The 16,513-nt window shown below is 41.2% G+C and overlaps 1 protein-coding gene across 1 annotated transcript in view; it reads left to right on the plus strand.

Annotated features, from left to right (window-relative positions):
• Positions 1-16,157, plus strand: part of LOC119745884 (macrophage mannose receptor 1-like) — a 37,185-nt gene extending 21,028 nt beyond the window's left edge. Inside the window, exons 24-42 of the mRNA XM_038222539.1 lie at positions 56-171; positions 1,431-1,582; positions 2,014-2,222; positions 2,850-2,998; positions 3,180-3,238; positions 3,973-4,143; positions 4,460-4,495; positions 5,343-5,518; positions 6,293-6,363; positions 7,039-7,133; positions 7,682-7,942; positions 8,715-8,863; positions 9,862-9,967; positions 10,823-11,073; positions 11,694-11,865; positions 12,811-13,065; positions 13,930-14,094; positions 14,499-14,549; positions 15,669-16,157. Coding sequence (XP_038078467.1) covers positions 56-171; positions 1,431-1,582; positions 2,014-2,222; positions 2,850-2,998; positions 3,180-3,238; positions 3,973-4,143; positions 4,460-4,495; positions 5,343-5,518; positions 6,293-6,363; positions 7,039-7,133; positions 7,682-7,942; positions 8,715-8,863; positions 9,862-9,967; positions 10,823-11,073; positions 11,694-11,865; positions 12,811-13,065; positions 13,930-14,094; positions 14,499-14,549; positions 15,669-15,883 — 2,859 coding nt within the window. The 3' untranslated portion in view covers positions 15,884-16,157. The remainder of the gene's footprint in view (positions 1-55; positions 172-1,430; positions 1,583-2,013; positions 2,223-2,849; positions 2,999-3,179; positions 3,239-3,972; positions 4,144-4,459; positions 4,496-5,342; positions 5,519-6,292; positions 6,364-7,038; positions 7,134-7,681; positions 7,943-8,714; positions 8,864-9,861; positions 9,968-10,822; positions 11,074-11,693; positions 11,866-12,810; positions 13,066-13,929; positions 14,095-14,498; positions 14,550-15,668) is intronic.
• Positions 16,158-16,513: the final 356 nt, after the last annotated feature.

Below are 16,513 nucleotides of genomic sequence, written 5' to 3' on the forward strand. Positions count from 1 at the left end.
TCTAGTGACACAAATTCATGATTGCCACTTGTTTTTCTCTTGCAAATCGGCACAGGGCTGGCAGGCTTATTTAGGTTCGTGCTACAAGTTTGAGACCACCCCGAGAAGTTGGAACGACGCGCAGACGAACTGCGCGAGCATGGGCGGGCACCTTGCATCAGTCAGTCACATGTGAGTCTTGGCCTGATAGCTGAATTTTTTCTTCTTCTTCTTTTCCTTACAAGTGCAGATTTTATGGCTTTAGATACGCGCACTGCCAGACACACTGTAGCGATAAGTGTTACTGGGTTATTTTACGTGCATTATACAATGCACGGGCCCTACGGCTTTACGTCCCAACCGAAGGACGAAGCAATAATGGTTAAGTGTCTTGCTTAAGGACACAAGTGTCATGACCGGGACTCGAACTCCCACTCTGCCGATCAGAAACACCAAAGCTTGAGTCCAGTGCTCTTCAGATTACAATGTGTTTTTTTTTTAACTTTTCTTGTGAGGGAGGGGTCATTGAAATGGTTAACAAAAAATGTTGATTCACTTACAGTTATTTCTGCCGCACTATATTATCCGATGACATCTGTTTTGTAAAGACTGACCACATCACATCGCTAGATCTCTGTGTTCCATTCAAGTCTTGTCAAAAAGTCAAATCAAAAGTAACAGAGGATAAAGAATAACAAAGCAATGCCTTTGTCACAATTTATTTGAATAGCCATGGGCGTCGCAAAGGGGGGGGGGGCAAGGGGGCGCTTGCTCCCCTCCCCCTGGAAAAGCAGGGGGGAAAGGAGGGGGAAAAGAAAGAAAAAGAAAGAAAAAGAGCCGCGAAGTCATATTGCTGTTAATTTAATGGGTTGGGGGAGGGGGCAAATGTCCCTGCCCACCCTCGAAAAATTATAAATCGAGAATATGCTGGAAAAGTACAGGGATTTCGGGGGGGGGGGGGATGTGCTTTGCCTCCTTCTAGAAAAAAATCTAACGATGCCCATGTGAATATAGCATGTGACTTGACTTGATACTTGATGATATCTGATCCATTTGTGATTGAGTTCTGGTGACAGAACAACTCTGCTGTGCATCAGATACAATTTGTCTTCATTGAAACAACAACAGCTGTATCCTCTGTGAATGATCCCCGTTTGCCATTTCACAGGTTTGTAGCATTGCTAATGATGCTAGCCTCGTGACTGAAGGCGTGATGCCTCATGCCTGGCTACATGGCATATACTGGTTTTTGGCTTCTGACTAGCGCCCCTTGAACAAAGACATTGACAAAATTGAGAACCGCCAACATAAGGCTGGATTGCTCAATTGGAAGACACCAGAATGATAACTTGGAGGTCGTAGGTACAAACCCCAATCCAGTCAATTTCTTTGTTCAACTTTCTAAAATAAGATAATACAGTCTTTATTCATTAGTATCTGTCTTTCTTCAGATACGATGCTGGTTACGTCAGTTCCCAAGTTGGTCTTCAAACCCACGGACATAATGTATGGATCGGCCTCAGCACCCAGGCTACCGCCGGACTGTACGAGTGGATTGATGGGTCCTCGGTCACTTACTCCAACTGGGGACAGTTACAACCTGGTCAGTTGCTGGCAGTTGATAATTCAACTCAATTCAGCTGGAGATGATCCGATCATACTGATCGAAACGTCGACCAGGGCTCCCAGCCACTCTGGGAATCAGGGAAAACCTTGAAAAAAAAAAGTTTTCATTGTTCTAGTCATGGAAAAATTAGAGAATTTTGGAGAAAAACACCAAAAATCAGGAAAAACTACAGAAATTTTGTATCTTGTCCTCGCTTGTAGTGTGAATGAATAGGTCAAAGAAGTTGTTGAATGGCCCAAAAATTACAAGTATGCCATAGAATATAACTGTGCTCCCTGAGCCCAAACTAATGAGGCTTCTCATTTTGAAGTATAAGGGAAGTGTTCGTCACTGAAAAATTTGTTCTACTTAATGTGTTTTTCCAGTGAACTTGATTTGACTTTTCAATGTTGATGTCTCGCATACAGATGCTTCCTCGGGTCGGTGTGTCTCGATCAACTCCGGAGCCCCCGCAGCTGGCTACTGGTACAACACGGCCTGCTCGTCGGCCCTACCCTACGTGTGCGAGTCCAACAGGCCCGGGTACACAACAATGGCGCCCCCTGGTGTCGTGACCAACCCAACCAATATTGGCTGCCAGCCGGGCTGGATTGGATACACCAATCACTGCTTTAAGGTAAAGACAAATTCCCAGATGTTTATTTTATTTCTTCTGGTAATGAAACTAAGGATTCATCAAAAGTGTGCCTTGTACCAGTAGCTCGCAAGCCTGAAGAAACCTGAAGAGGGTAAAGAATGAGAAGAGATAACGGTTTCAGAGGTGGGAGGAAAACCTCTGGGTAAATCCACAGAATAAGGTAGGGACTGAAAACCCAATCCACAAGTGGTCAGGGCAAGAATCGAACCCAGGCCATAGTGGTGGAAGGCGAGGAAAGTAACCACCACGCCAGACTCCCAGCTCTCTTCAAAAAAAAAGGAGAAAAATACAACTAAAAAATCCACGGTTTCAATATTTTTAATTTTTTTTTACAAAATTGAGTATTGCACAAGGCTAGGCCCCAATTTTCATGGATTCATTTTTAAGCATAAAATGTTGCTTCACAAATGTGTACACTTAGTAAAAAGTTAGTGGAGTTACAGTCAAAATCAATAATTCTACATTTGGGCTGATATGCTGTCTTCACTCAAACTGTGGACACGATACCAAATGGAAATTTTCATATATGATGCTTGGTCCATAATTCACCTTTCTCTTCCATTTTTTTTTCTTTCCTACATTCTATATTTCATTTGTTTTGACCAGATTTATGAAGCTAATTCCGACGGAGAGAGGCTGACCTGGAATGACGCCCGAACCTTCTGCAAGGAGCTTACTGACAACTCGGAGGGTGATCTGGCTGCTTACCACTCCCCGGAGGAAGAAACATACATCATCAACAGCTTCTTAGCTCAGTGAGTTACCGTCTTTTTCTTTCATTGTCAGACAAAATATCCTGAAGAGGTTTTGGAGATCTCAACTTTGCCTGCACTGTCAGCGCCAGGCTCTTGATTCATGATTTTAGTCCTTGCAGCCATGTTTAATTGAGCAACAACACAGTTTTGTCATTTCAGTCATTCTTTTCATTTAATACAGGTCTCCCGACAACGCTTATGGCTATTGGATAGGACTCAACGATCAAGTCAATGAGGGGGGTAAGTCATCATGCCACGCCTTCTCCTTAGAATGAATTATCTTTATGTTTTTCAGCATGTGAAATGGCAACATTTTATTTTGCAAATTTGCTTTACGTTTTCATTGAGGAATAGAAAAACATTCTCTTTAGGTTGGATAAATGAAAATAAAACAAGTTGAATACTAGTATAAATACTGTGACTTCAAATATAGTGATGTTTTGACACAAACGACGAATTGTGTAAAACAATAGAGAATGCAGTAGGTAATGTTTTAGAAATCATTATCTACAATCATGGGCGTCGCGAGGGGGGGGGGCAAGGGGGCACTTGCCCCCCCCCCCCTGGAAAAGCAAAAAAAAAAAAAAAGAGGCGCGAAGACAAAGTGGTGTAAATTTAATGAGTCGGGGGGGGCAAAATGTCCCTGCCCCCTCTAAAACTGATAAATCGAGAATGTGTTGAGGAATACAAGCATTTATTGGGCAAAAAAAAAATTTGCCCCCCTCTAGAAAAAATCCTGGCGACGCCCATGTCTACAATTCTGTTTCAAGTCAGATAAAAATGGTACATTTGGTAAATTTTGAAATTTATTCAGAAAAATTAAATAACTGTTTTGAATGTGACTTAATGACTAAATAGTGCAGCCCATTTCTCCAAAATTGATTAGTAAAGTAATTATCCAAGTGAAAGGCAAAGTGTTATAATTTATAAATACAGGTGAGTTTTATTTCGGTGAATGTGTTTTGTTTTTCCAGGATTTGAGTGGAGTGACGGCAGTGCAGTTGAGTATGAGAACTGGGGTAGTGGTGAGCCGAACAACGCCGGCGGAAATGAGAACTGCGGGGAGGCCTTTCTGAACCCCGGCCGGGGCTGGAACGACATCCCCTGTGATGCCCAGCGCCACTGGATCTGTGGAGTAGAAAAGAGTAAGCGACAAACACAACAAAATACCTGAAAAATAGAGATGACTTTTTAGTCCTTGAAAACATCTTCTAGGTTGATTAATGAGTGATTAACTTAGTCAGGAGTAGTATTGGTTCGAAGAATTTTGTGGTCTATCCTCCACCGCATTTGATCCTTTGTGCTTTATTTTACTTGATTCCTAGCTCTGATCAGAATAGATTCCTTCATTCTTTTCTTATTCAATTCCTACTTTGCTACATGCACTAAGGGCAGATTTGAAAATTAAACAACTTGTATTTAGTAATTCAGCGCTTCTTCGTTCTTATCAATTGTTTGTAGATGTTCCTGTTCGTCCACCTACTACACCATTCACGAGTAAGTAAAATATCAAAGGAAATTTGCAGAAGACTATGTAAAATCCAGATAAAATAACATAAAAGAGGAAGCCATCATGTTTTGACATTACAATAACGTTACATCTGATTAGTGCAAAAAGCACTGTACCTCAAAATTGGCCCAAGAAAACTTGTAGAGGGAAGACAGTGTAAAAAACTATTTGATTGAGATATGGAAAGAGAAACCACTTATAGATATAGGGGATCAGGCAGGGACTGGAAACCAAATAACTTTTGTCCTTGGGTGAGATTCGAACCCTGGTTCACAAAAGTTCAAGGACAGTAACTATTGTGCCTACCTAACTTCAGAAGAGAAGATAACAAAAACAACACTCAAACACAATGCCCAGGGCACACAGCCAACTGGCACACCTGATGGAGCAGGACACACCATGGGCGTCTCACTCCAACACAATAATGCCCAACATAACAACCAAATAGAATCTACCATCATAAGCACTCCCAATCCTAACACAGCCTACTTAAGGAGTAGCATCTCCAACTCTCCTCAGTCGGAGATGAAGGCTAGTCGAAACGTTGAGACCAAAGACAAGTTCTTTTAAAACTTAAAGCAGGACTGTTCACATCAGAAATAAATATCTACTGAGCGACAATATACAAATACAGCATGGTTTGAGGGGAAGTAGCGGGAATTACTGGTCCCGAGGTGTAGGTCAGCTTGACTACCTCCCGACGCGAAGCTGACCAGTAGTTCCAACTATTTTCCAGAAATAAACCATGTTGTATTTGTTATTACCACATAGTGTTACCGCAAACCGAAACGATAGCAAAAACAACATATAATCTTCTTTTTCTCCAAATTTCAGAGAAGGGGTGTCCCTCCACTCCAGACTGGTACCTGAAGGGTTCCAACTGCTACTATGTCAGCCTACTGGCGCAGGAACGTAGAGACTGGAACCAGGCCGAGGAATTCTGCCACGAGAGAGGCGGCCATCTGGCTTCCATTCACAGCGAGGATGACAACAATTACATCTTGAATCTGGTAGGTATCTCATTTTATATCAAATTCCTTATAACCTACTTTTTTTCAATAGGCCTAAGGTGGGGGGAAGCAGTGTGAAGTGCCATTAAAGTACCAATATGGTAGAAATCATTCCCTAATAATTATGATTTTTTATTTCTGCTGTTACTTTATATTTCTTTTGTTGAATTTAGACCCTAAAAACTATTGTTAAGTCACAATTCAAAATGTATTCTATATTGGAATCAGCATGCAGGCTATAACAGGGCCCAATTTCACGGCTCTGCTAACAACAGAATTCCGCGCTTATGATCACCATTTTGTGCTAACCGCGATAGCTGAAAAATTCTGTGCTAACCATATCAGCACAGAATCCTTAGTTACGAGATGTACCCATGCGCAGATGTCAAAATTCCTTGCTAACCCGTGAAATATGCTTACCATGAGCACGGAATTTTCTTCTACACTAAGCAGGGATCTTTCACTAACGGTATGCAGAGCCTAGATATTGGGCCCGCAGTTAAACTAAAGGGTGATTGTTTTTATTAAAAAAAATAATTTCATGCTCCCATTGTTAGGTTTTGTGTCAGGTGCACTATTGGTTTCATTTTTTCCCTATTTTTACTAATCATACACAAAACACAGAATATAACTTGAATACAGAAAATATAACAATAAAACCAAAAAAAACCCCACATTTTATAATTCACGCTGTACATCAGAAATGAAAAATACTTATAGTGTTGGAAAGCCGTTTCCTGAAGAACGTTTCATATTCTCTTCTTGATCATTTAGATCGGCGACAATTTGGTCGGTCAGAGCTACTGGATTGGGCTTCGAGAATACGCCGTAGAAGGCGACTATAAGTAAGCTACGGGATTCCATTTAAACTGTCTGGTTTTATTTGATGGCTTTTTAAAAGGGTTTTCGGCTACAAGGTGATGTTGTTCTGAAATGGCCAGTATTGTCAAAACTTTTCGTAGAGCTTTTTGAGCTCTCCTAATTTTATCGATAGTTTAAATTTTTGGCACAAAATAAGTCCATTAATGATTCAATAGAGTGCCTTTATTTAACACCAGGCGCGGTTCTAGAGCCTATATATATTTTTTTATGGGGGGGGGGGCTTGCAGGGTGGATCCAGAGATTTTTGCAGGGAGGCGTGCCGAAATGTCGACCGGTTATTTGCTCCGTACACTTAGGCCTCTGAAAAATCAATAGGTGGGAGGGAGGGGGGAGCTCGTACCATATTTTCAGTGGGGAGCACTGATAAAATACTATAATCATGCACACTATATTAACTAATAGTGTATAAATGCCCCCTTCTCACTTTTTTTTCTAGGGGATACCGTTTGCATGTTACGTCACCTTCTAACATATTGCTACTGCCATTTTTGAATGAACATTTTTTGGGGGGGGGGGGCCGGGGCTAGACAAAATTTATGGTAGGGGGGTAAAGACCCTCTAGCATTTCACCAAAATATAACAAAGCACTTTTCTTCGTCCCATGAGTAACAAGTATTGTCTCTTCATTTATATCGCAGGTGGTGTGACGGTTCGGCTGTTGACTACACCAGATGGAGGCCCAACGAACCGAATGATGGAGGCGGGTCAGAACAGTGTGCGGAGCTCAAGCCTGGTAGAAAACATTACTTGTTAATATCAAGCTACACTACAGCTAAATTGCAAGCTTCCAACTGACGAAGGGTCATTGGCATGGGCGTCGCGAGGGGGGCAATGGGCCCCCTGGACAACAAATAAACAAACAAAAAAGGGGGGGGGGAAAGAAAAAAAAGGCGCAATATCATATTGTTGTTAATTTACTGGGTCGGGGGAGGGGCAAATGTCCCTGCCCACCTCGAAAACAAATGATCAATTGGGGAAATGCTGGAAAATATAAGGATTTTGGGGAAAACATGTGCTTTGCCCCCTCTAGAAAAAAAACGTGGCGACGCCCATGGTCATTGGTCTGTACTGATGAAGAGTCATTGGTTTCATTACCAGAAAGAATTACAAAATGAAATACATAAATTCAATTGTTGTTTTCACGTTAATTGAATGTTTTGTTCGTCCTTCATGTACATGTAGCTGCAACCTCTTGTGGCCTTGTGGTTGTCAAATCAGTAAAAAGTTCAAGTCCTTGACAGTATTTTTACTCCTGTTGTCTTTGTTTTTGTATCTTCAAAGACGGGACATGGAACGACGAGAATTGCGGCGAAGCCGTGCCTTTCATCTGCATGAAGTCAGACGGCTCCACAGGCCCGGTCACCCACGCCCCGACCACGCCCAAGGAGGGCGGCTGCATGGACGGCTGGATCAAGATGGGCAGCAAATGTTACCAGATCTTCGACGAGCAGAAGGATATGAAGACATTCGACGAGGCCAGACAGGAATGCAGGAAGTATAAGGACGGCGAACTGGTGACCATTCCGTCCCACGATGTCCAGTGTAAGAAACTTGACAACTTTCCTTCAGAACATCTGTTGTAGAACTACCTCATATCTCATTCGATTGTTTTAAAAAATTGAATCAAATTATTTAGGTACATAGGTTAAGTTCCTCTTTGTGATTTTTTTTTTCATTTAAGGACAAACAAATTGCTCAAAATCTGAAGTGGGGTACATAACAACTAATTTGTTGAGGTTTTAACTCAGTGGCTTCCACAATTATGGAAAAACATAGAAAACGTAAGGACAATTTGTGGTCTCTACTAAAATCCGCTGATAATGCATATAAAAGTGTGAGCCCGCAGGCATACTTTTTAAACCACCCTTCAATTATTGTTTTCCTTTCATCGAAACCATTGCCAGGGGAATAATTTCACAGGGTATTTGGTACCATCCCTATGTACCTTAAATTTGTGCAAGATTTTTTCCACTAAATTGAAAGATGTTTTTGAGGTACTTATTAATGTTTAAAAAAGACCACAGTGGAGCAATAATTAATTAATTTTTTCAACGTTTTTGCTTAAAAGAATCCTCTTCCCTCGCTTCATCTGTCCATTTTTATTCTTTGTCAGAAAATCTTGTTCTTAGTCAAAGATAAAAACTTAATTTCCATTAAGGCAAAATAGTACGTCTGATACTCATGTTATCTTTCTTTGTTTTCTCATGCTGTGTGCATGTCTTCATCATCTTCTTTTCTTGATTTCTTCATCTTGTACAAAAACGAAAACTGATCTGAAAACTTGAAAATTCCTTCTTCCAATAACCTGAAACAGCCTTACTGACAGCCCTGATGTACTTCTACCCCACTGATGTGTGGATTGGATTGAGTGATCGTGGTGCTGGGCTTCGCTTTTACTGGGTGGATGGTGGCTCACTAGAATACACCAACTGGATGAGCCAAAACCCTAGCCTGTTGGATGATGTAGGTTAACCCTTAAAAATCCTTCCATGTTCCCCCCCCTCACTTTTTCTCATAGATTTCTTCTTTTTTTTCAGTACATTTTCCCATAGTTTTCCTGTACTCTTCCCTGTACTTCCCCATTATTTTCCCATACTTTTTCCCGTACCTCCACCATACTTTTTCCCATACTTTTCTTGATACTTTTCGTGTACTTTACTCACCCCCCATACTTTTTTTCCATACGTTTCCCTTACTTTTCCCCATGCTTTCCCCATACTTTTTCTCACACCCTTTCCCATACTTTTTCCCATACTTTTCCCCATTATACTTTTTTCCTTACTTTTTCCAATACTTTCTCTGATACTTCCCCATACTTTCCTCCATACTTTTCCCTTACTTTTTCCCACCCATACGTTTCCCTTACTTTTCCCCATGCTTTCCCCATACTTTTTCTCGCACCCTTTCCCATACTTTTTCCCATACTTTTCCCCATTATACTTTTTTCCTTACTTTTTCCAATACTTTCTCTGATACTTCCCCATACTTTCCTCCATACTTTTCCCTTACTTTTTCCCACCCATGCTTTTCCCATACTTTTCCTCATTATGATACTTTTTCCCTTACTTTTTCCCTTACTTTTTCCTTACTTTTTCATTACTTTTTCATTACTTTTTCCTTACTTTCTGTCCAATAGAGTTACTACACACTGCAAAACCCTTCAAAGTAATCCTTTTTGAAAAAGGCTTTGCCATTCAAAAACATTTCACACAGTCTTTGTTTTGGGTAAACACAAGGCACATAGTTTGACCCTCTGGTATACACTCATACATGGTCAGTCTGGCTGACGGATTCGTGATAGCGGCAAAGTTTAACAAAACAAGATTTGACTGAGTATGCGCTGTTAATTGAAATCATTACTCCTGCCCTAGATGTTAAATCCACATCTGCACCTGGTTATAATCGTCCCTTTTGTATTATCAGAAGACATGAATTGGTTGGTTTGGTTCCCTAACCTGCAGGACGGAGACGAGTGTGTGAAGATGTCAAGGAACCCGATCCACCCCGGTGTGTGGGACGACGTCCTGTGTGATGACAAATACGGCTATGCCTGTATGATGGATGTTGGTAAGTCACCTCTGGATATAAATATTATTTGTGGGCACGTGTGGTCGAGCGTTAGGGCACAGAATTCATGATCTGAGATTGTGGATTCGAGCCCCGCCGTGGCTATGCGTGTTGTGCCCTTGAGTAAGGCGCTTTACCTCAATTACTCCTTTCAACCCAGGTGTTAAATGGGTACCGGTATTATTCAATGCTGGGAAGGTAACAGACTCGCTGTGGAGGAGGTGTGGCGATCCCCCCACAGCAGCATTTCATGGACTCGAGTCTGGCCCAATTGCTTCGAAAGAGAGATGGGCACTCCGTTCCTGTGAACACAGGTTCTTCCCCCTTTATGGATATTATTATTATATTAAAAGGTTTCTATTAGAGCCATTATTATGACTTTTCCCAAAGACACAGTGTTTTTCTCAGAACTTTGAAGAAAAAAACTTTTGCACAAAATCCATGCCGTGTAAAGTCAGTGAGGATCATTAAAGAACAAATCATAGTCACCTCCTGTACCACTGATGGCTCCGCAGATTCAGATTCAAATATCTAGTTCTCGGAGTTAAATCCCCTTTTGAAAATATAACTCTCCAGATCCACATAAGCTTGTTAATATTAAAGCAGTTTACAATTCAGCGACTCACGTATGTCAGACGGCTTCACGGATTTCACAGTAGAGTTACTGGACAATTCACCGCAATGCTTGAAACTGGCTATGAGTTTGGCTATGATTTTGGTGGAGTTTTCTGCAAGAGAGACCTTTTGCTATGTAGAGTTAGAACTACATTCACGAGAATCAGCAAATTCTTAACTCACTTCATATCTTGACATTTCAAACTGACTTTAAATGTGTGTTAAATTACTCCTTTCCAGATCCCCAATACGACTACAACCCAGACATTTACAGCGACTGCAAGCAAGGCTACTTCAGCTACGGCACCTCGTGCTTCAAACTCTTCAACGATCAACCGCTAAGCTTCGCCGAAGCCAAGGCGAAGTGCCAAGCCGAAATGGATGGCATCTACCTGGCGTCCGTCAAGGACAACTTTGAGAAAGCCCTGGTAGAAACGATGATGGCCTTTGAGAATATCGACCAGATGTGGATCGGTATGGAACTGGATAGGGTGAGTTTCGAAAATACAAATATTTTAATAAAATGATTTTGTGAAAATTTTGCAATTCAAAACTCAATTCCTAACCCACTGTCTAAAAGAAATTTTAAAAGGAAAGAGAATTTTTTTTTTTTCATCGGTAAATGAAGAGAACTTCGAAACTCTAATTAAAAAATAGCTATTCCTACTGGTTGAGAGCCCGTCACGTGGCTGGTTTTAACGATTGATAAAGACCAGCTGGTTTGTCTTAAACACTTTTCCAGTGTCACACGAAATTTGGACTCCTATATGAAATCCAGTGCCTTTCACCGTTTTATTGGTTGAACGTCCCCAATCCTCATGTAGGCACGCACAAAACTACCAGTGAGTCCCAAGGGCGGGTCCGGGGGGTGCAATGGGGGCATACGGGGGCCATGCCCCACCCCCGACCCTCATCAACGATCCCAATTTTTGGGCAGGCACTGTGTACACTACCATCTTTTCCTCCAAAAAATGGTAAAAGTGGTCAGAAGTTGCCTCAGATTGCACCACAGAGCATCTAGAACCCAAAAATGTATGGTTGTTGAAGGCCAAAACGAAAGCAGACATTGTCCTGTGTTAAATTTGTCTGATGTATTATCATGTGCCCACAGACAACACATCGTTACGGCTGGGTGGACGGCTGGCCTGTGTTGTTTTCGGCATGGGGCGAGAACGAGCCATCGGGCGGTGACGGGGAGGGCTGCGTGATGACAAACGCAGACGGACGATGGGATGATACGCTCTGCACGGCTCAGAAACCATTCATCTGCAAGTATGACTCGAGTAAGTCGTGGAAAAGCTGCTACGTTGTTTCAATCATTTTGCTGCTCATGAGACCTCGCATACAGTTTTCCAATCTCATCAAAAGGGAATCTGAATATCCAGGACACGTTCTGTCTTAAATGTCATTCCTTTTAAAGACCCGTAGAACATTGGCAATTACCCCGAAACTTAGCTACCCATTTAACGAGAAAAATCTTCGCTTAAAGTGAAGATAGGACGGGTACCAAATACCCTGTGCAAATATTCCGTCTGAAATGGTATCATCCTGAAGAAAACAGTCATTTAAGGTATTTTAAGAAAATATGCCTATATATTAGACACAGCTTTAACATGTAGGCCCTATTTGCAATTTAGGTGTTTTACAATGCAGTGTGCCACCAAGAGTTTGTCACGTGCATTTTGGAAAATGGTCGAAACAGTCGCAGCGCGAGACATTTGTTATTGTTTGTTCGTCCGGTCAGTAGTTTTGTAAGCGTATGATTCAAGTATATGTTTGCTCTTTTCTTTTCTTTTTATCAATATGGTATGTTGTATTAAGCCGCAGAACGCTATGCCCCGATTTCTAACAAATAAGCTAAAGTTGTGTACCGCCAGTCATTTGACTGGGCCATGTTTTGTCGACCGTAAATTTCAAAAAAAAGAATCTCCATGGCAAACTCTTGGTGGCGCACTGCATTGTGAATTGCCCGAATTGCATCCAGTAACGAGAACCAAATAATTGTGCATACATTTTCTGCTTTCTCAAAATGTGTTGTATCCACTGAGCTAAAACTTCAACAAGATAGTTGTCAACTTGTCATGCACCCTTCTCAAGATTTCAAGAAATGTTATTGCTTGAAAAGAACAAAATAAAATTTAAAAATACACAATATTAGTGAACCAGCAATTTCGCATTTTTCATATGGTCACTGGGTTGAAGCTTCTTTTTTTTCCTATCAATTTTAGCCAAGCCCCCCTCTACTGTGGTCCCACCCAAGGGCTACTGCCCCGACGGCTGGAAGGCGTTCGGTCAAGACTGTTACATGTTTGATCCCACCTACACCAGGGGATCCTTCCAGGACGCCAAGGTCGACTGCGAAGGTTTCGGGGCTCAGCTGGCCAGTATTCACTCCGAACAGGAGAACTCCTTCATCAAGGACAATGTGGCTCCGCCCACCCTCACCTACGGCTTGTGGATCGGTCTCCAGAAGGGACAACAAGGTAAGACGTCTGTGCGTGGAGAGTGAGGCAGTCTGGCCGAGTGGTTAGGGTTCGTGACTCGTGATCAGAGGGTCAGGGGTTTGAATAGTGATGCAGGCCAAATGTTGTGTCCTTGAGCAAGCCACTTTACCCTACTTGCGTCTCCCCACCCGGTAGTGTGAATGGGTACCTGTATTAGCTTATTTTTTTGAGGACTTGCAACCCATGGGGGAAGGAAATATAGGCTGAGTAAAAAAACAATGAAACCTAAATGTCGGGACTATCGTTTAAGTGAAGTTCTGCATGTAGCATTTTCAAAATCTACGATATGCAAGCCCAATTCATAAGCTTTCTTTTAGTACAAGAATCATTCAAATCACTCATGTACTTTTCAAGTTGCAAAATTTTAAACACAACCACCATTTTAAAGTTCTGTCCATGGATCACCAAAAAAGGTGTGTGTTCTTTCAGCAAAACATCAACAATTCACACACATCCCAATGAGATTTGTTTTCGTTTTGCTGGAAGATCACATACCTGTTTGTGATCCGTAAACAGTATTGTCAGTCATTTCATGCGGTCCATCACGAGACGGACCACATAAATAAATACGGTCCATCACTAGTTAAGAATCTCTCAAAGAGAGATTGTTGTTGTAGTATCGGTTATTGTGGCAGCCATTCAAAATATCCCATGCCTATAGTTATAGTATTAACTATTCAAGCGATGGGAGTAGAACGTAATTAGCAAACAATGTTTCCCTCTACTAAAAAGTAAGGAAGGCGACACACCCTAACTCGGCCGATTAGAGAAATTTTCTGTCAAACTCGTGTGTTTCCAATTCTCACTTGGCCTGAACACATGTTGGCCTGATTGACTCCGCAGGTTTGGAGTGGACCGACGGTACGCCAGTGGACTTTGTCTTCTGGAAAGAAGGCGAACCAAACAGCGCCAGTGAAATGTGCGTGGAGATGTATCCCAAGGAGTATGGCCTGTGGAATGATGAGCAGTGCACTGATCCGCAGGATTACGTCTGCAAAATGCCGCAAAGTGAGTCCCCAAAAATTGTCAGTCATTCATTAAACTATAAATGACCACAGTGATAAAGTAAATGACAAAAACTGAATCAGCATTTTCAATACAATGACAATCTCCACACAAGACAAATTTGCCAAAAGTAGGGGAAAAAATATGAGTGCTACATTCGTGAATTGCACTGCACTATTTTTTAAAATGTATTCGTGCAAAAGTTAAAATGTAATTTACAACTTAGCTCAAAGCCCAATGTGTTGTGAAAAAAATAAGAGTAATTATCAGCTGAATTTGCATGATATGAGCAATTGAGCATAATAGAAAGTGAGAAACCTAGGTCTTTAAGAAAGGACAGCCGCTGGACTTTAGATTCTGCAGTAAAAAAATATGTTAATCTATTTTTTTTTCTTCATTTCTCCTAGTGACAAATTCTACTAAAGAACCCCAAGTTACAAAGTCAGCTCAAACTGGAGGTAAGATCAATAAAAAATATTACGACTGGACTGCAGGTGCCTTGTTTGAAGAATATGATAAATACTGAGATTCAGTGATCGCATTTTTGTCAGAAGGATGGTTTGTAATTATAGCACTAGACATTATAGCACCAGACATTTAAGGGTCTTTGCTAAAGGAAACTGGAGTCCACTGGCATTCGCTCTTTTCATAAGCATGCAGAGCCTCGATCCGGCAACATTAAACAATACATATAGCCGGTTCAGTGATTCCCGCGTCGGGGTTCAGTGATTCCCATGTAAACACAGGAATCACTAAAGCTGTTATTTTTATTGTGTAAAGTTGCCAGATCCATTGCATGCTGATGGCGGAGCATGTAAAGAGCGAATTGGTTGTTTTCAACTTCTGCTTTTCATTAATGACCTTCCTGACTGCATATTATACAAATACACAATTATATATTTTTTGAGCAAATCATTCCCTTTTTGGTTTCGAGTTAAACTAATCGGACGATAGATGTCTTTTTTGTACGTGATATTTTTCCCAACTTTCCAGTGTAGCCGTCACAATATCATATCACAATATCATTATAGCTCTGCCTGCAATGTGTGTTTGTATTTTGCTCTTTTGGTTTTGATGGAGTTTCATTTATGAGACTTCCAGCTTGATTTTAATCTTTATTTTTCCCAGTATAGTTTTTAAGATAAAGGTTTACAGTAGCACCCTACGATAAGTCTTTTTTGTTAGTTTGTGATGAGGCTCTGAGGCACTAAAAAGAAGCGAGGGAAACTCAACCTTTAACTCAACATTTTAGAAAGTATACTCTGCCCGTCGTCAGTCTCCTGATGAGAGGCAGAGAGCATTTTGTTCGAAATGTTTAGTACCCCTCGGTTCAGATCCTCACAAACTCACAACAGAGATTTGTCACATGGTGCTACCGTAACCTTCTTTGTCTTACTGATATCTTCAACATGTAAACCTTCAATTCTTATTCAATATAGTTTTGACAAATTGAACCATTGAACCAAAAACTGAATTGAGTTATTTGACAACAATCGATCGATCAAATAACTAAATCAATTGCCTTGTGGTCCACAAAGATTCATGTGAGGAAAAATGTCCTGTTTTTCTGCCGATAGGTATGAACACCGGCGCCATCGTGGGAATCGTCTTGGGGATCCTAGTCCTTGTCCTGCTGGTGGTAATGATCGTCGTCTTTGTCCTGAAACGTAACAGCCTGAACACAAAAGCTGCCGACGCCAACGCTGCATCGACTCCAGAGACACCAGTGGGATTCGACAACGCCCTCTACATCTCGACGTCCGATAAAGCCTCAATCGTAGCTGAAGCATAGACTGTAGTAGGGCTTTACGTCTGTTTTGAGTTTGGTCTGTTCTCGCGGCCCTATCCAAGGTTGCTGGCGACGGCTCATTTCTGTTCCCAAAATATGGTGGACACATAAAGCATAGTGAATTGTCTGTGGCCATGATCAGTGCACGTACATTCCATTTGGGTAAATCCAGCATTATGTAAAGTCCGTGACAGAGATCTTAAGATCTCAGTGAATCAACCTGAAAATGTATTTTTTTTTTCAAATCTTATACATCCGTCCTATAGTTATGGTCAAGGAGATTACAGACTAGGAGTTCTGGATCATTTATCTGAATCATTAATTAGATATCATGGTTAATTGGCACTGTCACGGACATTACACTTCCTTTAATAACGCTGGAATTGGAATGTACAGAATTAAGAACTGGTCTTTGGTTAATTTGAAATCTCTATCAAGTCAGACTTCTACATTGAGTTGACGCCAGCACCCTTGTATAAGTGGTGGGTATGGGCAATTTAAACAATTTTAGTAGTATAGGGAGAGGAAATGTCATCCCCGAATTACAACTCATTATATGTGGAGGAAACAGGGTTCACAAGTAAAAAGTATGAACACTGACATGCTATCACAAGAGTGAAATTTATGAACTTT

Source organism: Patiria miniata, unplaced genomic scaffold (genome assembly GCF_015706575.1).
Source record: "Patiria miniata isolate m_02_andy unplaced genomic scaffold, ASM1570657v1 HiC_scaffold_7, whole genome shotgun sequence".
Lineage (NCBI taxonomy): Eukaryota > Metazoa > Echinodermata > Asteroidea > Valvatida > Asterinidae > Patiria > Patiria miniata.